The 25,016-nt window shown below is 43.6% G+C and overlaps 2 protein-coding genes across 2 annotated transcripts in view; one reads left to right on the top strand and one right to left on the bottom strand.

Moving 5' to 3' along the window:
• The window catches only part of ZSWIM7 (zinc finger SWIM-type containing 7), an 18,094-nt gene extending 13,806 nt beyond the window's left edge, over positions 1-4,288 (top strand). The window contains exon 6 of the mRNA XM_036223881.1: positions 4,012-4,288. The gene's annotated coding sequence lies outside the window, so the exon portion shown is untranslated. The remainder of the gene's footprint in view (positions 1-4,011) is intronic.
• ADORA2B (adenosine A2b receptor) lies at positions 626-25,016 on the bottom strand. The gene is made up of 2 exons (XM_016145130.2): positions 24,572-25,016; positions 626-2,508 (listed from the first exon to the last, which is right to left on the bottom strand). Exons 1-2 carry the CDS (start codon positions 24,904-24,906, stop codon positions 1,845-1,847), a joined length of 999 nt encoding a protein of 332 aa, XP_016000616.1. The 5' UTR covers positions 24,907-25,016; the 3' UTR covers positions 626-1,844.

The raw sequence follows: 25,016 nt of genomic DNA, 5'->3' as shown, positions 1-25,016 counted from the left end.
TCGAGAAATGCATTTAACCTATCATGGTTCACATGTAAGAAAGGTAAAACAGATCTTCTAGAGACTTCTTGTTATTGTCCCTTTCCTCTCCTGGACTACAGAAGGTAACTATAGATTAGAACCCAGAATGGCTATGTAGTTTGAAACCCTGTACAAATCTCCTTATAAAAAATCTGAACCAGCTTCTAAGCCCCATGGGTAAAAAATTTTGTAGATGGAATCAAGCATGTTAGACCCAAACAAAGCCTATCATCATGTCTTGTCCACAATTAGATTCTTAAGTATCTGAAGTACCAGTAATTTTTTTTTTATATCAGTGAGCATCAGATATCTGTGGTGTTGGTGCCAAAATAGCTTAAGTAGGCTGTATTGTTAGAATGGAGGTATCAAGTACAAAGGAAGTGCTCCACATGCATTTCTGAGCTTTATAATAAGCCAAATGAAGGAAGGGACTAAAAATCATATCATGAAGAAGCTAAAGATACTCCTAGGGATTTCCGGTCTGAAGTTAAAAAGAGAAAAGAAACACACCAAGAGGAATGTTAGAAAGGAAAGAAGTGAGACTTTTTTGTGCCCCAAAGAGAGTACAGAGGAACTATAATAATGAAAATGAGCGTGAGACAGATTGCAGCACTGGACAAGAATTTAATTGGTAAAGCTGTCCATGGCCAAAATAGGATCCTAGAAAGAGAGGAATTCTTCCTTATCTCTGTAGGAGTTTATAAACATGCAGTGTCCTTGCAGGAATATTACAGAAAGAATTAAAGGTGTGAACAAACAGATGAAAAAGATGATTTTACAGCCTAGGAAATTCCCAACCCTGTGCCCCCAAAACATGAGGTGGTAGTGAATGAACGCTGTGTGAAAAGGCCACAGATGTTGCAGTGTTCTGTGGTTGGCAGAGTTTTTAGTTACACTGAGGTATGGCAAATAAAATCTATCAAACCTTTTCTGCTACTTGGGAAATGGGCTGGGTATAAATTTATTTTTTTAAGCGGTCTTCAGGGTAAAGAATAGAAGGTAAATGCAGCTTTTTCTGACAAGCCAACACAGCACCCTAAGCTTGTTTTTTTTTAAGTTTTATTTTTATTTTGCCTAATATACATACACAGTTACATAATTCTACTTAGTAAAATTTTCACACTTTGGAATCTGGCAAGTTGGCAAAACTTGAATTTGGGAGAGAAGTAAAATTCACTACTAGCTCTAGGAGGAGAAAATGGAATCTAGTAGAAGAGGGATCCTATTTCTCTAGTTTCTTTCTCTAGGGTAGTTTGCTATATATGGAAAGGATTGTTATCAACACTGATATCTGATAGTATTCTCCTTAAGAACTTATGAGAGTCTCATTTCCCTAAATTAATATAGTAGTTTCTTGCTTAAAGAATTATACTTTTATTTTTCCTGGTCACCTTCCTAGGAACAAGTATATATTTTTAGTATGCCCAACTTTTATTTTTCCAGTGCCTCTAAGTTTAAAAAATATTTGTATTATAATAGTTCACAGTGTTTCACAGTAAAATAGTTTCAGTCATTTTCTACCATGAAAGAGGCAGACTTTTAAAAAACAACAAAACATTCTTTTACAATCCATTCAAGCTATCAGCATCATCCACGCAGTAAGAGCAGCCAGGCAGAACCATATATATTTGTCAACTCTTGGAACCTACTAATAACATGTACATATTAGCTAGACATGTAGTAACTCCGAGAAAGTGCTCAAAAGAGGCAACCCATATACTTGTGAGCTGTAGCTGTCTTCACAATGAGAATTAGCTAGTCATGTCCTATCCCTTTGTTTATTATGAATTTGTGTCTTCCCCTCTAAGGGGACAGAGGCTAGGCTATAGGCCCACATTGAGAGCAGGCTCCACCCCCATCTGCCCATTCCCACTCTTGAGGACATCTGTCTGGCAGAGAACATACCTGGAGATGATTTTGTGAAAAGTATAGCGGAAATCTCGGTTCCGGTATGCATAGACAATGGGATTGACAACTGAATTGGCATGTGACAGGAGAATGGCCATGTTCATTGCCCACTTGGGCTTATCTTTAGCCTGAGCTGGCTGAAAAAGAGTGACACAGTTGATAGCATGTACTGGTAGCCAACACAGAGCAAAAATCCCAACGATCATGGCTAGGGACTTAGCTGCATGGATCTCCCGCTGGAGTATAGTCCTTGAGTGGTCCATGAGCTCAGTGCGCTGAAGCTGCCTGCAGGCCACCATGAAGATCTTGATGTAGATCACTAGCATTATGAGCAGTGGGGGCAGGACACACCCAAAGAAATTGAAATATACCATGTAGCTCATAGGGACTACGTTCTCGAAAAGACACTTCACAAGGCAGCAGCTTTTATTCGTGGTTCCATCCCAGGACTCTGTGCAGTTGGTGGCACTGTCTTTACTGTTCCACCCCAGGAATGGGGTCAGTCCAATGCCAAAGGCAAGGACCCAGAGGACAGCAATGACTCCTCTCGCTCGGGTCCCAGTGACCAAACTCTTATACCTGTTCAAAAGAACATCATCTGTTACCATCAGTTTACAGTACTCTACAACCAAAGTCAAGGATCCCACCTCCGCTATTGTTTTCTGGCCTTTACTCCTAACAGCCTCTAAGGTTCACCCTCAAAGGCACCGTGGCCTTTTACCCTCTAAACCAACACTAAAGACATGCAAACAGGCATGAACAGCTTTGCTCTAACAAGCTCACCTCTGTTTAGTGACAAATCATGATCATTGAGAATAAATAGAGAAGTCTTAAAGGGTGCTTTCCAATTAACCCAGATACTGACCTGTGAATGTAGGTCTTCTATAAGACAGTGTTCTGGATGGTTGAGATAACAGCAGTGAACAGAAAATACAAAGGCCCCTGCTTTTAAAGGGACTTACACTCTTGTAGGGGGAGACAGATAATAATAAACAACAAACAAAAGTTAGTAAGTTATAGGGTATGATAGGAGGATAAATGTATAGTAGAAAAAAGAAAAAGTAAGGAAGATCAAAACTGGCAGGGATTAGTTTTAAAGAGGTCAGTCAAAGGAAGCTTCAGTGATAAGGTGACACCTAAACAAAAGGCTGAGGAAGTGAAGACTGGAGCCTCTTGGAATCAGGCATCACTGCCTGGTAGCTCTGGGCAAGAATCTAGTCTCCCACAAATACACTAGAGGTTTGCCTTGGATTATGAGAAGATTCATCCTTAAATACCTCTGTAAACTGCTGGAGAACAAGAGTTTTGGCAATGTCCCTAACCATCTCTATTAGCAGCAAAGTTGATTTTTTTAAAAATGGGAAATAACTTAGCAAATATTAAATTTTTAGTAATTTTTAAATCATTAAATCTTAAATCACTACAAATCAAAAGATACACTTTAGACATAAACTATAAACTAGTCTATATGTGGTTTATAGCAAAGCTATAACCTTAGCTATTAATAGGTGGTCCATAATATATGTATTCAATATAACGTATTGAGTAAAGGAAATAAAATCTTTCCTTAAATTCTGAAAGAAAAATTGGGAAATAATTTGATACACATTACTTTAAGACTTGCCTATGGAAATTGTCCAATTTCCTTTGCCTGCGAGATAAAGCCCTTACTCTCCAGCATGGCCCACAGAGCCCTCTAGGCCTCAGCCCCATGTACCCAGTGCCTGCCAGTCCTAATCAGTGGTTCCTCCTGGCTCATGCTGCTCTCAGCGTTGGACGGAATGCCTGTTTTTGTCTCAAGGGTTACCCCTTTCCTGATCATCTCTCAGGCAAAGATGGCCACTCCCACTCTCTGGCCTCATATACATACCCAGTTGTATTAGGTGTTGCTTTATCTGTTACATTTATTTACTCTCAAAGAGAATGTCAACCTCTTCAGGACTAGGACCTTTACATTGGTATCCCCAGGGTCTAGCGCAGTACCTGGCATGTAATAGATGCTTAATAATATGACCATTGTGAGTACAGTCCTCATTTGTTATTTATTATCAAACAGCTTTAAAACAAAATTCTTTTTATTAGGAATACCTGATGCTGCGGCCTGGACAGACAGGAGAACTAATACAGTTTGCTGAGGAACCTGAGATCTTGCCTCATAATTGGAAGTGATCCCTAGTCTCCTCTGCTCCCTATGAGAGTGGCCCTCAGCAGTGGGCAGCTCAGTTGTGGGACCTTTACTACAGAAGACCTGCTGGGCTTGGCTGCTCACTGAATTTTGCTTGGCCAATAAATCCACCCATTTCCAAACCCTTTCTGCTTCCCTCCTCATTCAAGAAAATAAAGCCATTCCTTAAAAAAATGTTATTCCTGGCCATTGCCTTACCAAAGAAATGAAGAATGCAATTAGTCCCTGCAGGATGACAAGGCAGCCTCCTAAAGGCCAAGCACTTAGAATCGCAGGACTTTAGATAGGTGAGGCAACCATCTCAATAGCCCTGCCTTACTCCTTTGTTGTTTACAGCAGGGATCTGAGGCCTGTGGACTTTTAGGAACTGTCTGCACAGCAGGAGGTAAGCAGTAGGGAAGCAAGTGAAGCTTCATCTGTATTCCTCAGATAATCAGGCTTTAGATTCTCATAAGAGCACTGGTCCCTGGTGCCAAAAAGATTAGGGACTACTGGTTACAGGACTCACCTGTATTTAATTAGGTATAGCTGAATACAGGCCAGCCCTGAGGGATGAATTATATCTGGGATAAGCAAATTCTCCTGTCAGTAATGGTCAGTGGTTGATATGTGAGGTGGTTATGGGCAGTAAAACTAAAGGGAGTCTGCTAGGATATTCTTAGGAAAGATTTTACTTCTTGATAAAAAGAGAGAGACCCATGTAGAGAGTTATTCCCCCTGCCCATCCCTTTACACTTTGGGATGCTCTTATGAGAGGCTGTGCAGATGCCTAGAATTGCAGCAGCCATTTTGTGACCAAAAGGGACAAGCCTGAAGACAAAGCAAAGGCAGAAGGAAGGAAAAAGCCCAGATCCTTTTTTTCCCTCCTTTTTGATTCCACCCCTCCACTCCAGTTCCACCCCTGACCTATGTTGTCCTTTCCCCTGAAGGACTGGATCTCTGAAGGTGGAGCATCTCCTCCCACACATTCGCGGTGTGTACCAGGGCCTGGCACCCCCCTGCGCACTTGGGGGCCTGGCGTACTCAGGGGCCTGGGACACTTGGAGTATAGTCTGTGGCTCTACTTGGGGTATGATCCCAGGACCTTCTGCGTGTAAAGCGGATATGCTAACCACTACACTATGGAGCAAACCCTGAGAACCCCAGATCCTTGATGACATCTTTGAAGGACTATACCAACCCTCGAGCCATCATAGCTCCATTTTCTAGTCAAGAGATAATTAAAAGTCTTGATTGCTTAAGCCACTGTTACCTGCAGCCAAAAGCATACTCATACAAACTGGAAGGGACTTTTGTCTCTCTTAATCCAACATCTCCTAGTTTACAAAGAAGGAAACAAAGACACAAAGCCTTTGAGAAACAAAGGCAATATAAGAACCAAAGCCAAAGCTAAGTCAGGACTCTCAGTCCTGTGTTCCTTGCACCATGTTATGCTGCTCCTGTTACTTTTTTAAAAAGCAGTAATAGATATGGAGTACTCTATACACAGAGGGATCACAAAGGGTGGCTTCTCACTACAGTTTAAAACAACAACTGGAGTCCACGCACATCTGAACTTGTCAAAACTGCTATATCCTGCACACGCGAAAAACTACTTTTATGCTAAACTGTCTTAGATAAGGAAAAGCAGCTGATTTCATCCATGAAGCAGCTGTTCACAACTTTCTCTGAATCCCCATCACAGCCTTTTCTCCCCATTGGTTCATATTTCATTCAAGGTTCTTCTTTTGTGATATGCACTGTGCTAGGCACTAGAAACATAATCACAGTCCTCATGGGTTGTAAAGCTAATGGAGGAGACAGAAAGTAAACAAACACACAAATATGTAATTACAAATCAGAATGAATTTCGCCAAACCAAAATGAACAGAATACAGATAAGACAAAAGCAGGAAAACCTTGAGCCTGGGATGTTTTTTAAGATTTCTTAAGCAGAGCTGAAAGTTGAGAAGGAGTAAAAATTGAAAAGTGGAAAGAAGAGCATTCCAGGAAGAGAGAATAGAATGCGTAAGGCTTCAGATAGGATAGGATTTTACTTTCCTAAAGAAGCAAAAGGAAATGTGAACGAACCTGAAAGATGAGGCAGGGGTCAGCTCATAAGCATAAGAAGGAAACCAGATTTTGATATTTAGAGTGCATTGGGAAGTACTAAAAGTTTTTAAGCAGGGAAATGGTACCGATTTATGTTTTATAAACCTCACAGAGATTGGATTTTAGGTGAGCAAAACGGAAAGCAGATTAGTTAGGAAACTATTTTTGGTGGTTAATTCAAGAAAATATGTTGACTTGGACCAGAGTGATAGCAAAGATGGAGCAAATAGATACACACTTTGGAGGTAGAACCAACAGTTCCCAATGAATTGGATGTAGGAAGACGAAGACTCAGGGCAATTCTTAGAGCTTTTTCCTCTGATGTATTAATATTTAATTAATAATGAAAATATGTTAAAGGAAAGAGTGGGTTGTAATGAAATTAAGATCAAGAGAATGGCAGATGTTGCTATCCTGATGAAAATGATCAATAGAAGATGCAGAAAAAAGGCAAGATTACTAAAGAATCTAAGAATCTGAGGAGGTAGGAGGATGTGGATCCCAGGGCACATGGGGAGGTACTCTTCTCTGCCATGGCGGAAGGAGGAAAGAACAGGACCAATGCAGGGAGGGTGAGGATTGGTTAGTGAGAAGATAAAGGCAGCATCTCCCCTGAGAGCTGTTATTACCCCAGACAAGTGTGAAGAAAATCATCACTTGAAGAAAAGAAAGCTAAGACACTTGAGTTGTTGCCTCAGGAAGTGGAAAAGGGAGCTTGCTAGAAAAATGTAGTGGGATGGCCTTTATGATTTTTAAGGGTGGCATGGCTTCCGTTAACACAGTGCAGGCTGGACCATGGGAGTTGGAGGTGAGGAATAGTGAGAGAGAGACTGAGGAGATGAAAGAACTGAGACCAGGGTGCAGAACACTCAAGCAGGGTGGCTGGTGCAGTCAGCAGAAATGATGACAGTGCTAGGGGAGATGGTAGCAATGAGGGGAGGAGTGGTGTGTTTGGACAATGGGAACTTCAAAGGTTCAGGTCTTTTGCAGGAGGGCAGGGGATGCTACTCTGGAAAGAAGAGTGGAAAGAACCAAGAAAAAGAGCTCTAGCTCAAGTTCCCACCTATTGTCCAGGATGCTATAAGGAGAGTAGTGTCTTTGAGGGAAGGGGCAGGTTTCAGCCAAGGCCGGGTCATGGAGGGAACATTCAGAGAAGAAGAGGTTGAGGACATAGGGATTTGGTGATATCCCAGAGAGCACGGTACCTGGGAAAGCAAGGTGGGACTTTGAATCTAATCAGCCAGGAGTTGATATATAGAGCATTGTGGGATTGAAAATTTAATTGAATTAATTTTCTGTGGACCTGAAATACTTAGCTAAAGTATTAAATATCCAACCCATGTCTACATTTTCATCTTTAATATGCTAATGGTACATGAAACTTTAAGTAAAAAAGTTCATAATTTCTTCATCTAAAACAAGTTCTTCCTAAATCTCTCCAAACTTGTAGATAGTGTCCCATTCTAACAGCCTTAGAACTATATGACCAAATGCCAGATTTTGGAGACACTAAGCTACTAGCTTATACATCTCACTCAAACCATGCCTCATGAGGTCAGAGCTGCTATCTCCAGTTTACAGATGTGGAAACAGGCTCACAAAGGTTAAATTATTGGCCTACTGCTCCTAAATTGCAGTCAGGACACAAACCCAGTCTAACTTGACAACGATTTTGCCAAAAGCAGTCATTTTCCTGCTCAGGAAACTAGGGTTCTTCTCACAAATCCCAGTTCCCCTCTCTGCTTGGTCACCCAGCCTTAAGTCAGCTGCTTTACTTTCTTTCCCGGACATGTCTGACCTTGCCAAAACTACTTGCCAGTTCCAGGGAGCACCCCATTTATAGCTGACCACATGGAAATTGGAGACCTGGGGGAAGAGGCATCTGCTACCCTTTCATTGGCAGTCCTTAAAAGGCAACAAAGAGTCTTTATTCTGTTGAAGGACACAACCAGACCCACAGGAGAAGTATGGGCAACTAAGACAGAAGTACCTTCAGCACTGGAGCTCCAACTCCATAATGGCAGAACAGTCAGTATCTATAAGACCCATGCCTGGGTGCGGGCATAGGTTGGGAGATAGTCACAGATGCTGCAGAAAGAGATAAGTGTCCCTGCGCTGAGCAGGATGCCGGAAGGGATGACCCCTGGGGTCTCTGGTGTCTTATGCAGGTGCTGGTAACCTCCCGCTTACAGTTCTGCCCCTGTCCTTTCCCTGAATGCCTATCTCCCTCCCTGGCCCCACCTCTTGCCTGTAGACACCATGCCTTGCTCCCTGAGTACCAGTGGCTCTCAGAACGTGTGTGTGCGCGCGCGCGCGCGTGTGTGTGTATGTGTATCCATGTCTGTGTGTGTGTCTTTGTCGGTCTGTGTGTACATAACATTCTTGAAAGGCATAGCCATGTCCTTTCTTACATCTGCCCCTATGCCGGTCCGTGCTCTTCTGTGGAGAGCACTGAGCACAGCAGTAAGGCCAAGGAAGCCAGACATCTGCCCCAAGTGTAGGAGAAGTAAATGAAAGGCAATGCAGAAATGAATAAAGGAAACATGGGCAGCTTCATTATTCCAAACAAACAGGAACAATTCCAGCCCACACAAAAGGGGTGTTCTAGGAAGTCCATGGTCTAGGAAGTGGCTATGCCCCTGCTGTGCGCGGAGCTGTGCTGTGATCTACCCATTCTCCATATAAGGGACTCATTAGCTAAGGAGATTGATAGAGTAACAGTCACATGGAGGGAATCAACAAAAGAGAACAGTGTGGACACTGAGGTTACATAATGAAAGAGGGAAATGCTAAGTGCTGCATAATAATTGCTGCCCTATTTCTGGGGCAGGGTCTTCTCCTCTGGCTCTGCAGTCCTCAGCTGAGACCAGGCCACCTTCTCAGCCTTAGAAATCAGAATTCCCAGCTCTCAGGGCAGCTACTCTGGGCAGTGACATGGATCCTGGACAGCCAAGCCAAGAACTGGATAGAGTCTGAACTCTGGCATCAGAAAAATGGGGACGATGGTGGCTGCAGAACCCACCTCCATGCTGGGGCTTTTAAGACAGATATGATGTGTATAAAGCACTTTATAAAAACAAATTGCTAAGTAAATGCACATGGAGTTCTGTCATAGCTTCTTAAAATTGTTTATTTAGGGACTTTTCTTTATATTCCCTCTAGCTCATAAGTTTCATTCCTCTGTAATACAGACATTTCTGCCATAAAGCAATGTATACATTCTTAGAAAACCTCATAGTCTCCAAAACTGCTCATAACAGGACTTATGTGAAAATGGGGTTAGGATAGACCACTTAAAACCTACAAAATTTTGTAACTAGAGCAGTGAAAAAATACCTTAGACCACCCAGGCAGGCAGTTCAGCAGGGCTGGAGGCTGCCACAGTGAATATTAAAACTGTTCCAAAAAAGTCTAAAGAAAATCCTGGCAAAATTTTAATTAGAACAAGGCCGATAAGTGCCAAGACAATGCAGATAAAACATGAGTACCGAGCCAAGAGACAGTTATTAAGTTGGGCATGGCGACAGTGTGGCCTGCCACAATCAAGACTAACAGGCTGGGATATTGCTTTCTGAGGAAGGAGGCCCAGGTATAGGCAATGTTTTTTTCCTCTTTCTTGGGTGCCCAAATGGGCTCCTGCTGCACAGCAGTCAAACCAAGGACTTTTTCCTTACTGTCAAAAGACTATGACACTGTTCCCACTATTCCAGTTCTTTTTGCCTAGACAAAATCATAGATGAACCAAACCAGTTGTCTGCATTGTACCCACATCCTTCTCCTATACCTATCACATGTACACACTAGTCAGAAATTCACAGGGAAGCAGACTGGTTTGTACTGATCTATTCCACTGTACTCCCATGGCACCCTATGATTCCCACAGCACCCCTCCCATGAACCTCCCACATAACTACATTTTCTGTCTCTTTTCACTGATCATGTACTCCTTAATGGCACAGACTCTATCTTGTTCACTGTCATATCCAAAACACCTTAACATGGCCTGGCAAGCAAATGCTGAATGAAAGCCAGAATTTATAAGAAGGGAATAGAAATCTGGCTTTTTAATCACATATACATGTTTAACACCCACTTGGTAGCTCTAAACAAAACAAAGCATGGGGTATGTTAATATGTCTAGAGCTTCGGCTATATAGTTCACGTGAGGCTACCTATATAAGGGCAATTTTTATGCTGAGTAGTTGCTTCTCATTTTTCAGATTTCTCATGGAAACAAACAGGGCTTTTTAAAAGTTGGTACGGACAGAAGAAGAAAAAGAAAAATTTAATAGCACTGTATCTCTGTATCTATTATAGAAACAACATATAATCAAAAACGTCCCCACACAGAAACCTTAAGACCCACATGACTTCACTGATGAATTCTATCAAACATTTAAGATACAAATAAAGCCATTCTTACACAAAAAGAAAAGATACTATTTGGTTCTGTTTATATGAAGTTCAGGTCTGGGAGTGGGAAGAAGATCTCTCATTTACTATTTGTGGTAAATATATTGAGGGCAATTTGCCTTGTTTCTACAGTCTGAAATGGTCATAGCTCTAGCCTGCAGGGCAGTCTGAGGAAAGGACAGTGTCTGCCTACCCACTAAATAACAACCAGTGGTCACCAGAGCTCACCTTCAGGCTGAGTTCTTCTGCGAAGGGTAGGACCCTCAGCTACGCTGGCTCCTAAGTGGTTCTCATCTATTCCAACAAGTTCAGATATAGCTGAATCCAGTGATAGACCTAGTTGGGGCCTGAGCTGAGTCCACTGCCACATGAAAGGTGATTAGAAGAGATGCCACTTGTCCTTCATAGTCACTCAAGAACAACGGACGAGGAGTGCAAGTAGCAGAAATGAAAATTGGCAGCACTCTCCACCATCTTACTATGGCAGGAGGGGTGATCTGATAATGATTCAACCCATAGAGATTGAAGGCGGGGGCCAGGATTAGGTTCACCTTTAAGGCTGTTTTTTGGTGAGTCTCATATTTTGGTTGCACGTATCGGATAGCACTCAGAGACAGTCTAAGATAGCTGGGCTCTAGACTCTGATCTCCAAATAAAAAAAGAGCCTTGAGAGGGCAAATACCTGAAACTGGACCAGAGAAGTAAAAGCTATCTTGTCCTCCCCCCAAAAAAAGTACCTTTCCATGGCTGGGGTTAAAACACACTGATTCAGATAAGCATTAATTGTCATAAGCATCAGCTTCCACATACACAAACAACTAGTAAGAAGAAGACATCAAGAGGCGCAGAACATCAGTATGTCCCATTACTGGTGATGTTAACTTTGATCACTTGGCTACCAGGTGTCTCCACTGTAACTATTTTTCCGTTTGTAATCAGTATATATCTTGTGGTAAATACTGTGAGACTTTGTAAATATCTTGATTTTCATCAAACTTTCACCAATGAGTTTTAGCACCTATTGATGGTTCTTTCCTGAACCACTTAAGTACTGTGATAGTTGCTGAATGAAGACTTATTTAACCCAGTCGTCCCAACTCAATGATTAGATGGTATCTAATATAAGCAAGAGTTCTTCCAACTCGTTATTAAAAAAGAATCTCCTAGCTCCTCTGTTCTTTGTGAGGGCCTACAAGAAATGATGCTCCAGTAGCAATGAGCATACCTAGCCAAATCTTGGTTCCTAAGTACTATTCTCTACTGAAAGAAAACAAGACTTCTTGGAGAAATGGCTGATTCCAAAGCTGGAAAACAATGTAAGTCTGAAAAACCTTTCTGTGCCAGAAAGTAAGGAAGTGCTCAAATAATTGATGGGAACACAAACAGAAGTGAACTCGAATAGGCTCCCATTGGCCAAATTTGGGTATCAAAACAAATTACAGGAATCAGTTATAACACATTTAATGAATATAAAATTCCTTAAGTCCATACTAATATTTAAAAAATAATTTTAGGAAGAGCAGGTAAAAGATAAAAACTCTCTTTATAGAAGAATGCCAGTTGGTAATGGTGGAAGGAATGAGAAAAAAGAAAATTACCATTTCACATGGTAGTAAGTAACTGATTCAAATAAGAATCATCAATGGGGAAAACATACTTTACAGTGACAAGCCCTTGCAGACAGCCTTAACCAGGTGATCAGATTTAACATACCAACAATGGGACACACTGACATTGTGATGGACTGAAATGGACACAACATCATGTAGATAGCATTCCAACATAAAATAACCAAAAATGTTTAACATGAATCTAATCATAAATGACCAAATCCAAATTAAAGGACTTCCTATAAAACAAATAACCTGGACTCCTCAAAAATGTTACTATCTTGAAAAAGAAAAAAAAAAAAAGACCAAGGAACTATCCAGATTAAAGGAAAGTAAAGGAATTAAATGCATACATGACTTTTTACTGGAACTTTGCTTAAAAAAAAAAACCTGTAAGGAACTTGATGGGGATCACTGGGGACATCTGAATATAGTATCACTGTAAAAATTCATGAGTATAATTTTTTTTGTGTATAACAAAGCAAATGTAGCAAAAATATGAATAATTTGTGTATTTAAGTGAAGAGTATACAGAATTTGTTGCATTAATTTTGCAAAGCTGTGGGAAAAAAACCACTGCTTTAGAATGATTCACTCATTCTGAAACCACAGACCCCAAAGTCCCTGCTATTAAGATACATACACATATACACACATATATGTGTAATTTTTAAAAGTCCCTGCTATTAAGATATATACACATATACACATATATATACACATATACACATATATATACACATATGTGTATATATCTTAATAGCAGGGACTTTTAAAAATTACAAATGAATGCAATGTGTATGGACTTATGTATGTATAGACACACAGACACACTCTGCATTCATTTTGTAATCTTTTAAAAAGTCCTTGCTATTAAAAAACTAGATAACTAATGATTTCTGAAATTGCCAAATTTAAGAGCTAATTTATCCCTCTGTAACCTGCTAAATCCTCCCTGTTGGTTTTGGTGAAGCTAGTCTAGTTTTTCTCCTACCTCTACAGTTTCTCCTACCTCTCCACAGTCTCCTTTGGGCTCCTTTTCTACCACCACCTGTCTTGAGGGCACCCTCCCTCAGCTTCTCATGTCTAGGCAATGAGCTCACCCATCCATTTTAGGGCTAATCCCCAACATTACCCACATGCACCCCCCCACACACACACACAGACATGTGCAAGCACATACTTCCAACCTCTAAATATGTCGGAAGCTAATAACTGGACCAAGTACTGGGATAATGAGGGAAAAACATGAGCCCCACTTATAATGGAGAAGAGAAGGCAACCTTAAACAAATTACAAAATAATTAATAAAATAACTCTAAGCATGTAGAAAGCTGCAAAGGACTTCTAGATGCTTTCCAGGGAGAGTGGTGAAAATTCAGAAAAGCCAGCAGGAAGTGAACATTTCAGGCAGAAACTAGCATGTGCAAAGAAAGGCCTGACCTCAGTAAGTTCCTGGAATTGAGAGGAGTTCTGGGAAGCCAGAGCAGAGAAACGAAGTAGAGAGAGGAGCAGGATGAAGGAACTAGAGCCAGTGAATTGAGACCTTATCCCAGGGCACTGGAAGTATTAGGTAAAGGAAGGAGGTGCAATCAGGTTTTTATTTTAGAAAGATTACTATTATTTTAAGAATAGGCTAAGAGGACAAGCATGGATGCAGAGAGATCATTTAGGAGACTGACATCCTGGAATAGGATTAAAGTAGAGATGGGACAAAAAGGTAATTGTTGAGAAGAGTTAAGAAGTACAACTGACAGGACCTGTTTTGTAATATCTTTCAATAAAGCTTTATAGTTTTCTGCATTTTTTTTAAAAAAAGGCATTTGGGCAGTGATGTTGAATCAGCATTGGAAATCGAAATGTCATACACAGAAAGCTGCTTTGGGAAGAAGGACTGACCAACTTCAAACTCCAAATTCCACCACCTACTCTATAACTCAACTACCTACTATATTGCTCAACCTGCAGGTACCTTAAACCTTACCTGTGCAACACTTTCCCAAATTCCTTGTGTCTTTGGGGTGGCAGAAGCCAGCTCCCAAAAAATCTGGGAGTCACCTTGGACTTTCCCCTCTCCATCATGCCCAACATCCAACCTAGTCAGCTAGTCCTCTTGAACCTGCCCCCAATGATCCCATCTTCCAGCCACATGCACACCATGCAGCATGTGGTTTCAATACAGATACACTTGTCAATCACACAGGCTGACTAGGCACTGCACATTTCATACCCGTAAATCCCACTCCAGCTGGCCCTGACCAGCCATGTCTCTAGTCCTTCACTGATTGTGGTTCCAGAGTCCAACCTTCATTCTCAGGATTCCTTCCTGTCCTTGGCTGGCTATGTGGCTTTACCTGTGACCCCTCTGCTCCAAACTCTGCAAGACCCTTTGGCTGGCATCAGATATCAACTTACCCTGGTGTAGAATTTCAGATTTTACATGTCTCAAATATCTCTAGTGACTGCCTCCATCTTCATGGCCTCTGCCTTGGTCATGCCTTCTTCCTTCTCATCTGGATGACAGCTGGCTACCCTATATAATCTTGTCCCCTTTAATCTATCTTCCCTGCTATCCACCAGAATGACTTTTATAATGCAAATCTGACCAGATCAAACTCTTGATTAGAGTTCTACATTGGCCCACCAGGTCTCACCTAATTATCACTTCTCAGAAAATCACATTGAAATGGCAGTAGAGAAACACAAAAGCAAATAAATTCATAACCATCCTAAAAATGGGAGTGGAAGGTGACATCAGCAAATTGAAGGTTTTGATTTCTAAAAACCAGAAGGCAGATAGGATCTTCAGGACAGGGCATGAAGCCCTAAATCAGAAACAGCGATGGCCAGGAAGAAAGGCTCCAGTCTAGCAGACAGCAAGTTCTAGAATGAGATTTAGAAAAGGAACAGAAATCAAGGGGAAGACTACCTCTGCACCAGCTTTGTGGGCTCCCTCATCCATACAGCCACTGTCCTCCCATCTACCATGAAGCTAGGCATTTATTCCCACCTCTCGCCTTCTCTTAAAGCTGAAGCTTGAGACCTAGTGATGGAGGATGGGGTGGGAGAAAGAGTTTTGATTATATATGCTCTGTGCTATGTGAAGGAATCTGAACCATGTGAATCCAAAAACCGTTTTTCAAAAATTTGTAAATTTCTAACCTTAAATCAAAACTAAAATAGGACACCCACTGCAAAACCTCATTGTGGTGGTCTCTACACCTATCTCAATATCCTCCCTTGAATAAAGTTTGGCTTACAGCTAATTTTTAAAAAAGTAAAAATAGGAATGCTAAATTAAAAAAAAAAATAGAACTAGGGGGAAAAAGTCAAGGAACTTTTCCAGAAGAGAATGAAAATTTATATATAAAAGAACATTTAAAAGACAAGATCAATCAAGGAGGGGAAGTATCCACCAATCTATTAAGAATCCCAGAAGGAAAGAATAGGGAAAATGGAGCGAAGGAAATAATCAACAAAATATATATTTTTTTAATTTTAGAACTGAAGACAGACTTAAGTCTTTAGATTGGAGAAGTTCACCTAGAAGTGCCATCCCCAATGAAGGAAAAAAGCTGAAAGTCAATATGTAAACTCAACTTCATGAATTTTCAGAACACCAAGCAAAAGCAAAAGATCCCAAAGGCTTCCAGAGAAGAAATGCAACTTACAGATAAAACTATTATATGCATCTGACTTTTTGAGCAACACTGGGTATTAAAGCAGTGCCTTTAAACTTCTGAATCATATCCAGTCAAATTACCAATCACATGTGAGAAATAAAAACATCTTTGGCATATATGAACCAAGAAAGTTTATCTCTTATGTCCTGAAAAGGATATGTATACAAACAAACAAATATGTATCCCAGAAAGAGGAAAGAAAACATGGAAAGTAAGAAATGGTAGACTAACTCCAAGAGTATTATGAAGTCACAACTGACAGTTGCTCAGCACACTTAGAAGTCACGTTAGGACAGTCAGCAATGAGGATGATGAAGAAGCTGGATCATCATAAGTATGTGGGAAGCCATGTTGTTCTTGCTTTAATTTTCTTTTAATTTCCTAATGAGAAAATCACAATCCAAATATATGAATCAGACTAAAATGTAATGTAATTTTGAGCAGTAGATAGCACCTAAAAGTAGAATCCACCCGACCTGGTGATTAGAAGTGGCTTCTTGAGAAGCATATGTTTAGTGACAGGAATTCATTTTCTACTCCAATCATACTACTGGGTTCTGAGGTGAATAAGAAATACACAAGTAAAACTTTATAAATGCCCTTAATCTGTTTGCAGTTTTCAGAAACTCTCTACAAAGTTCAGGAAACTGTCTTACAGTTACAGAATAAAATGTAAATAGTATTAACCTTGACAGTGTAAAAGTGATGGTATAATATAAATGTATTCAATTCATAATTAGTGTAGGAAAAAAACACAAGAAACGGTGGTTGCCTTGAATAGGCAAATTAGGAATCCGGAGATCAGAGACTGGTGACTACTTTCACAGTTTACCCTTCTATATCCTTTCAATTTATTTACAACAGCATGAATTACCTTTTTGAAAGTAAAACCTCTATTAGGTAGTCAGTGTACTAAAAGTAATGTCACAGTTGACAGCAGAAGGCACAGAGATGTGGAAGAGACGGTGATAATAAACTTTTCCTCATTTTTCATGACAGTTAAATACTGCCTACAATTCATGGAATTAGAAGTAGAGGCTGAAATATGATCCACAGGAAAAAAAAATAAAAAATACTATATAACAAAAATTGGCAAGAGCAGGGCTGGGATGAGGGATTGCATGAGCTGCAATCTTCCTGTTACATGGTAGAGTCAACAGATCCTGTTGGCACAGAGAGTGGAGTGACCCTCAGAAGAAGTGCCATCAGAAGCAGTCTGGAAGAGCTGCCCTGCAAAAGGGTGGTGAGGGGGCAACAGAAGGGAGACTTCCACTTTTCTTTTTATACCCTTCTGCACTTTCGAATATTTACTTCCATGCACACTGGTTGACTTGTAAGTCAAAACAAAACAACTTCCTTCATGGACTTACCAGTGCTTTGAGGACTACACCCAAACTCCTTAGCAAGTGTCTGCCTGCGCTCAGACCCCCGGCCCACACCCAAGACTGTGAAGCCAAGAGTGTAGCTTTCCCACTCTGCTCCTGCGAACATGCTCCACTTCAGTTCAAAATGCTCTTTCTTCCCACTTATCCCATACACAAACTACAGGCATCAACTTTCTAGAAAAAGCACTCCCTCCCTCTCAGCCTAGACTGTTAGAATGCCATTCTGGAGCCTGTGACATTCTGTTCTCAACTTTAGTTCTGTCAAAGAAGATACATTTGCTATATGCCATTAAGATCCTGCCGCCAATGGCAGTGTCTCCAGGCTGTTAGCTTCAAGGGATCAAGAGCACAATCTGTTAATCCCCTGAGGGAAGAATGACCATGTCTAAAGCCCAATGCTGAAGGTCAGTAATGAAGCTGAAGCATTAGGAAATGCTAGGCCTCAGTTCCCCAATCCGAAGAAAGGAGGCAGGAAGACATCCTGCACAGGTCCCAGTTAAATTCTATGACATATCATGCACAGTGGCTACGGTATAGCTTTCATCTTCCTCACTTGGCTATTAATTACTATGTACCTATAGTCTTCTTTGTCCCTTGTAATTTTTAAAGGGTCCCAATCACAATTTGCTAGTGTCCTCACTCATCTACTCCTAGAAAAGACCACTAATTAGCGAGTATTTTTGGATGACCACGGTGCTTAGAGCCTTTCCCTCCAGCTATTTACAAGCTGGCTAAGGGCTCTTAGGAAGACAGGCTTACCCAGTCCTGGCTTCTGTGTGACCCTGGGCTAATCATAACTCTCTGAGCCTTAGTTTCCTCATCTGGGAAGCAATAAGGAAGGTCATAGTATCTAACCCCTGGAAGGTTGTTGTAAAGGTTAAACAAGATGAGGCATGTAAGTTTCCTGGCACACAGAAAAGGCTTCAAAAGTGTGGCTGCTGTTCACAATATCAAAAATTCTAATGTCCGGAGTAGCCGAGAACATAATTCCTCATATCTGTCCTTGCGGCTGTGATTACAAGCTGACAGGTCAAAACAGTGAGATACAGAGCCTGGGTCCTACAGAATAACTGTTCCTACCATTGTCAGCCCAGGAGGGCCCCACGAGGCAGGAAACCCTGGGCACACCATTACAGGGAAGGGAGCACAGATTATCTGTCACGTGGAAAATGTTAACTTTTGTCCCTTTACACAGGCTCATTCTTCAGATGATCAAAGACAACCACCTGTGCTTTTCATTTCTGTGGAAACACTGCTGAGGCCTCATCTGCAGAGGGGCTCCTAGTCACTGGGGAATCTCGCTGCCCTCTGGGATCAGCTCCAGGCCAAAGTCCCCAGGAAAGCCAGGGTGACTGGCAGACCCCTCTACCACCTTTCAGGAGGAGCCCTGTGTTCCCATTCACAACCCTGAGTGCTCACGGACTCTGCCTTCATCTCGCCTGCCCTGCAACTCTCATGTGCTCTTGCATGACCATCCAGCTGGTTGGACTCTACCCTCAACCAGGGAACAGGACTCTAGGAACCCTTCGGAATGGACTATCCTGGTTCCCACCTGGTTCTAAGATGGCCCTTGAGGGCCTCACTGACCAGACTAGACTAGACCAGACCAGACCAGACCTCAGCCTCTGCCTGGGCATGTGTGTACCTAGTGGGGAACTAAACTGCCCAGGAACAAGTTCCTGACTGGGCTGGAGGTTCCCGTAGCACTTACGGACATTGGCTCAGCCACAGCCGATTGCAGCACCTGCAGCTGGTTTAGTCATTGCTCCAGGCTGGAGGTGAAGTTGAGATGAGTGTATGCTAACAGTGGAGGGTAAATAACAGCAGAGCAACACCCAAGTCCCTCCTTTTGAGAGTGTCAGGTGACTTTTTCTCCAGTCCTGAGAGCAATGTCCATTATGTAGGTAAAAGGATGGCCCCAGGACAGTGCATGATAACCAGAAGTCAGGACTTGCGGGCCTTGCCCAAAGCATCTGCAGCACTGTCCTTGGATCAGCTCTCGCATATAGCACCTGCTGGCTTTCTGAGTGTCTCTCTGCCCCGTTTCTCCTCAAGCCTGTGAGAGATCCTTTCAGAAGATGGTGTCCCCATTTCCCCTCTTTTCTTCACCAAAATTTACTGGACCATCTTTTTTCTGACATTTCAGGAGAAAGTTCTGCTGATTACTAGGATCTGCCATCTCGAACCCTCCTCAAGTCTTTTTTTTTGGGGGACACTCCCCCCACATTGTCCCAGCTTCCCCCCAATAACACACACTCTTCACCTAGTCACTCATGTATTGATCCAAAATGGGGGTCCATACCCATGTCTGACATCATGCCATTGGGTCCTAAACTCTAAGACCAAGCCCCTCCCCTCATAGTGTTCACGCTCTGGTGGAAAGAGACCATAACATAGTAAAGACATAATTTAATGATAGAGTCAGTGGTAAATAAATGTGGAGACCAAGAGAAGCCTCTTCGCTGAGGGAAGTGGGGAAAGGCAGTACAAAGACTGTGGTTGGGGAAAGAACTTGAACCAGCATGGCTGTTTTTTGGTGAGTGAGATAAGGAGGGGTATAAGCTGGGGTAGACAAAAGCTGGATCATGTAGGGCCTTGAGACCTGGGTAGGACATTCATATTTTACTCTAAGTGCCACTGCACAACTTTAAGCAGGGGAATTATGTGATCTGATTTATGTTTCCAATACTTAGGTAGCTGTGTGGAGAATGGTTATGAGGGAGTAGGAGGAAATGAAGTGTGGGGCCCTCATCGAGAGTTGCTAAGAGGACATGTGTAATGACATCCAAGAAGTGACCATTAGATTTGACAAAAAAAAAAGGGGGCATGCAGGGGTGACCTGATAGGAGCTATTCAGTGACACCATGGTGACAACAGAAGAAGAAGCAGTGAAACTGGATGACTTGTTGGAAAAGTTTACTGTGGAGAGAAATGATGAACCAGTAAGTGGACAGGGTATGCAGTTGATGGAGAGTTGATATAAGCATATCCATATATTAATGGTGGTTTCCTGGGGCTACTGTAACAAAGTGTCACAAACTTGGTTGTTTAAAATATTTATACTCATAGTTCTGGAAGCCAGAAGCTGGAAATCAAGGTGTCGGCAGGGCTATGCTCCCTCCAGAAGCTTTAGGGGAGAATCCATTCCATGCTTTTTCCAGCCTCTGGTGGCTGCCCCAGCATTCCTTGGCTGTGGCCGCATCACTCAAGTCTCTCCATCTCTGCACAGCCTCCTTCTTTCTCTTTGCATGTTTATTTTATAAGGATATGATTGTATTTAGGGGCTACCATTTAATCCAGGATAAGCTCCTCCTTTCAAGATCCATATAAGGAAATAGTCACTCCTTTCCCATATAAGATAATATTCAAACATTCTGGCAATTAGAACATGGATATCTTGGGGGGAGGGCACCGTTCAACCCATTACAACGGGAACAATCTGGAAGAGAAGGATAACACTGATGTGGAAGAAGGGAGAACCCCAGGAGGGGAGTCTTTGGAAAAGTTGGAGGGGTAGGACCCACAGCTGAAAATTTTCCTTCCTAGCTTTATTTCAAAACAACATTAAAGGTGAATTTGATCATATGGGAATTGTAGCTCAATAAAAAATAAAAATAAAAAAAAAGGAAAGAAAAAAGACTTATGAAAAGACACTCAAAATTCCTTACCAACTCCCACCCTATAGTTTAATCAGCTAAAATGAGCTAAATGGAGGCCACATTTTTTCCCCAAGGCGCCAAGTCTTACTAAGAAGTCTTAAAAATCTATTCACAGACCAGATATGCGAGGCACCAAGGAAAAGCGGCAAAGGGAGCAGGGAGGGTGACAGAATCAGGGTCCATGGACAGATAAGACAAACACACCCTTTCCATTATGTTGACAGATCTGGCCAACAAAACACTCCCTGGAAAACACCCTCCTCAGCTCAATGGGAAAACAGCTGGCCTCAGTCTACTGGAGACAACACACAGTACAGGGAAACAGAGTCAAGGTGCAGGGAAGGGAGGGCCCTTAGGTAAATTATACACTTGCCCACTCCATCCCGATTCAGCTGGCGCTGTGGCATGAAGGGGACCAGGCCTAGATTAGGGAGGAGGAAGTGCTCCTGCTATAAACAACCTGAGGGTAAAGTGAGAGCTAGGGAGCATCCTGGGCAGACACATCCCCTGGCCCACTGGCACACATACACCCAGCTCCAACAGGAGTCTAGTACCTGACTCTGCCATATGCATCGCCCCTCACCTCCCAATCCTGTGCATTTCCAGTGGCACCACTGACTGGACCCTCTGCCAGAAACATCAGGAATTATATGAACTTGAACTGGAGGAAGCAGACCTGTTTGTAGATACCCCTCACTCTGAAGGCCAAGGGCAGTGCCTGTGAGTGAACATTCTTCCTTGTCAAGTCTGGCCAAAGTTGTCATTTTTTGTGCCTAGCATCATCTCGAGGCTTCCCTTCTTCCCCATGTTAGTAAATGGCCTTGGCAACTGGGTGGCAGGTGAGGGCTGTGGCCTTGAGCCGTGCTCACAGCTGACCACATAGGCCTGGCACTCAGAGCCTTGAGGTATAAATGCCTTTCAACTCTACCACACCAGTGAACCTGGGTGGAACCTACGGCATGTCCAAGGACTGTTTTTGCCTTCATTCCCTGGACCTCACCTTTATTCTTATTTGCCTTTATAGGGGAGACACATCCTCCCAAACAGGGCATTTCTCACTTTACTCCCACCTGGAGTTCCATAACTCCAAGGAGGGCCTTGGAGCCAAAGTCAGAGCTGGCCCCCAGCCCATGTCAATGAAGTGAAGGGGAGCCTCAGGTCTTCATGACTCCAGGAATGTTCTCAAATTTTAGTGGGACCAGAAGTCTCCAGGTAAAGATACTGATACTAAAATCACACACGCACTCCATCCCAGAGATTCTAATTCCATAGAGTGGAGGGGGATGGAGACTAGGGGGAGGGTGGGGAGCAGTAATCTGTATTTTAATCTGCTTACAGGCACCAGCCCCCAGGAGGGCTCAGGAGCCCTGAGAACCTGTACACCTCTCCAACTCACGAGGGTAGGGGTGAGTGCTAGGGATAGGTCAAATGCTCATTTCTTCCTGGGACAGGAAGTTGGAGCCACTTACATGCATCTCCTCCAGACTTCTAAACTCATGTGGACAGGCCAGGAAGGCAGGGATGGGACAAGCTTTGTGGTGACTCCACTAAGCATTCTTCCCTCCCTACCCCTACACTCATCTCCTGCCTTAGCAAAGGCAAAGGAGAAGTTAGAGGCCTTTAATTCATGTTTCTTTCCTCTTAACACACCCACACCCATTTTTTTCAAGACTCCCCCTAGCAACAAACCAGGACAAAAATTAACAAATTTAAACTTTTATGGGACTTCCTACTCCATGGAGCACAAGAGATTCTTCCAGTAACTCCCATTGAGCTGGGGTCTCCTTGGACCTCTGCCAGCAGCAAACCCATAGGGCTTCCGTTACATGGACAACTCAAGGGTGGAGGCTCGTGAGTACCTGTTGGATGCAAACAGTCCAAAAGCCCATTAAGTAACGAACATGAGGACCAATAGGCAGGAAAGAGATCTCGAGAGAGAAGAGTGTGCCATGCTGCCTTAAACCTCGGAAATCTCTGGGCTTTGGCACACCTGATAGGATGCACGAAGCCTCCTGGTCCGATGCCAAGGGCAGTAGCACTTGGAAAAGGCCCAGACATGCAGATCAGGCTCACAGCCCAGCCAAGCAGGAGGTTCCTATTCAGATAGGGACCCAGGACACAACCCACAGAGAACAGGCTCAACATGTCTGCCTGCTAAAAAGGCTTCTGGGAGCATTGTCATGGTCAATTCCCTCAAACACATTTCCCTTAGAACCACCAATTTATTGCAGGCAGGATCCACTTCTAGAAATAGTAGGCAATATTCTTTCTGCCCACCGATGCCACACACAGCCTTGTAAGTCAGCCTGATGACACAATGGGAATACAGTGCCAGCTCTGAGTTCAAGTCCTAACTCCAACACTCATTCCAGATGCATCATCCTGAGCAGCTCCCTGAGCCTCCACCCTTTCATCTATAAGACACGATTAACAGTACCTATCCTCTAGAATTACTGCAAGGATTAAAGGATGTAAGTTTAATATAAATTACTTCACAGAGTTGGCACTCAGTAAATTAATTCTTTCCCTTCCCTCCTACTCTTATGACTCAGTTTCCTGTCTCAGCCCCAAACCCAAGTTCACCTAACTCAGAAATGCCAAAGGAGCCAGCCACCAAAGCAGAGCATACTTTCAATAAACCTTAAGGTTCCCTGACACTCCTGTTCTCAAGAGCTCAACTCTGAATTCTTTGGTCATCTACAATTGGGGCTCCAATACTGTTGCCGAATCCTTACATTTTCTCAGTGCTAGAGAGAGGACCAATAAGTTCTCTGGTTTTCTGAAATCCTGGTGGTATTCTCCCAGCCTTCTGGGACAAGGACAGCAGGGATATACAAGGTTACACAATGGTATGAGGTGCTAAAGCTCTTGGTGAAAGGAGAAGGCACTTTACCACTTTTTTAAGACTATATAGAGGTGATCTGAGTTAACATTAAGCATGCAGGGACACATATCCGTAGCATTTCCCCAAGTTAACTGGCCCTTCCCTGCCCAAGGCGACCTGGCCCTCATTTTGGCCCTCATTTTGCGCCAGGTACATTCTGAAGTTGGGTCGTGAGTAGTGTCCATTCTGACAAGGCTAAGTCCCAGCGTCCGAAGTTGCCCTGGAACCTTCCCTCAAACCTCCCCGGGCCGCCAGACCCCCAACACTCATAGGGCCGTGTCTGGCCGCTGCTCCTACCCCCGGTCGGCCGCGGGTGAGGGGTGGAAGGAAACAGCCGCAAAGGAGGAGATGCGATCAGCAAACCTCTTGCTCTCAGGCCTACACCCGCCTGTGGGGGTGGCGCTTTCCCCTGAGTTTCCACAGCAGGACGGGATCCCATGGTTCACACTCCCCGGAATCCCTAGAGTTATCTGTCCTTACGCAGATCCCCTTAAAAAACGCATGCTTCCGGGGGAGCGGAGGCCTCCAGGACCCGGCCAAAGGCGCCAAGAGGCTCTAGGCAGTCCGGGCGCACGCATCTCTGGGGATGGCCGGCGTCCTCCAGCCTGGGACCGGAGCTCAGAGAGCCCCGAGTGCCTCACCCTGGCCCGTTCCCAAGGACAGGAACCTGGCCCTGGAGCGGGCGGTCCTTGGCGGTGCTTCAACGGGGCTTGGGGCCGCCGCGCGCCTCACCTGAGCGGGACGCGGATGGCCAGGTACCTGTCGATGGCCACCGCCAAGAGGCTGAAGATGGAGCTCTGCGTGAGCACGAGCACGAAGCAGGCAAGGAAGAGGCAACTGTGGAAGTCAGTGCAGAAGCCCAGGCTGATGGTGATGGCGAAGGGGATGGCAAACAGCCCCACGGCCACGTCGGCCGCCGCCAGGGACACCAGAAAGTAGTTGGTGGGCGTCTGCAGCGCGCTCGACGTGCCCACCGCAGCGCACACCAGCACATTGCCCGCCACCGACAGCGCTGCGATGGCCAGCTCCAGCGCCACGTACAGCGCGTCCTGCGCCTCCAGCGGCATGGTGGGTGATGTCGCCTACCCCGGCCGCGAGGAGCGCGGGGCAGCCGCGTGGGCCCCGCCAGGCATGACTGGAGCGCCCGAACCGCGCGTCCGCCAGCAGCTTCTGACCC

This window comes from Rousettus aegyptiacus, unplaced genomic scaffold (genome assembly GCF_014176215.1).
Source record: "Rousettus aegyptiacus isolate mRouAeg1 unplaced genomic scaffold, mRouAeg1.p scaffold_m13_p_6, whole genome shotgun sequence".
Taxonomy (NCBI): domain Eukaryota; kingdom Metazoa; phylum Chordata; class Mammalia; order Chiroptera; family Pteropodidae; genus Rousettus; species Rousettus aegyptiacus.
The sequence above is the reverse complement of the archived record's forward strand: the minus strand, read 5'-3'. Positions and strand labels throughout refer to the sequence as shown.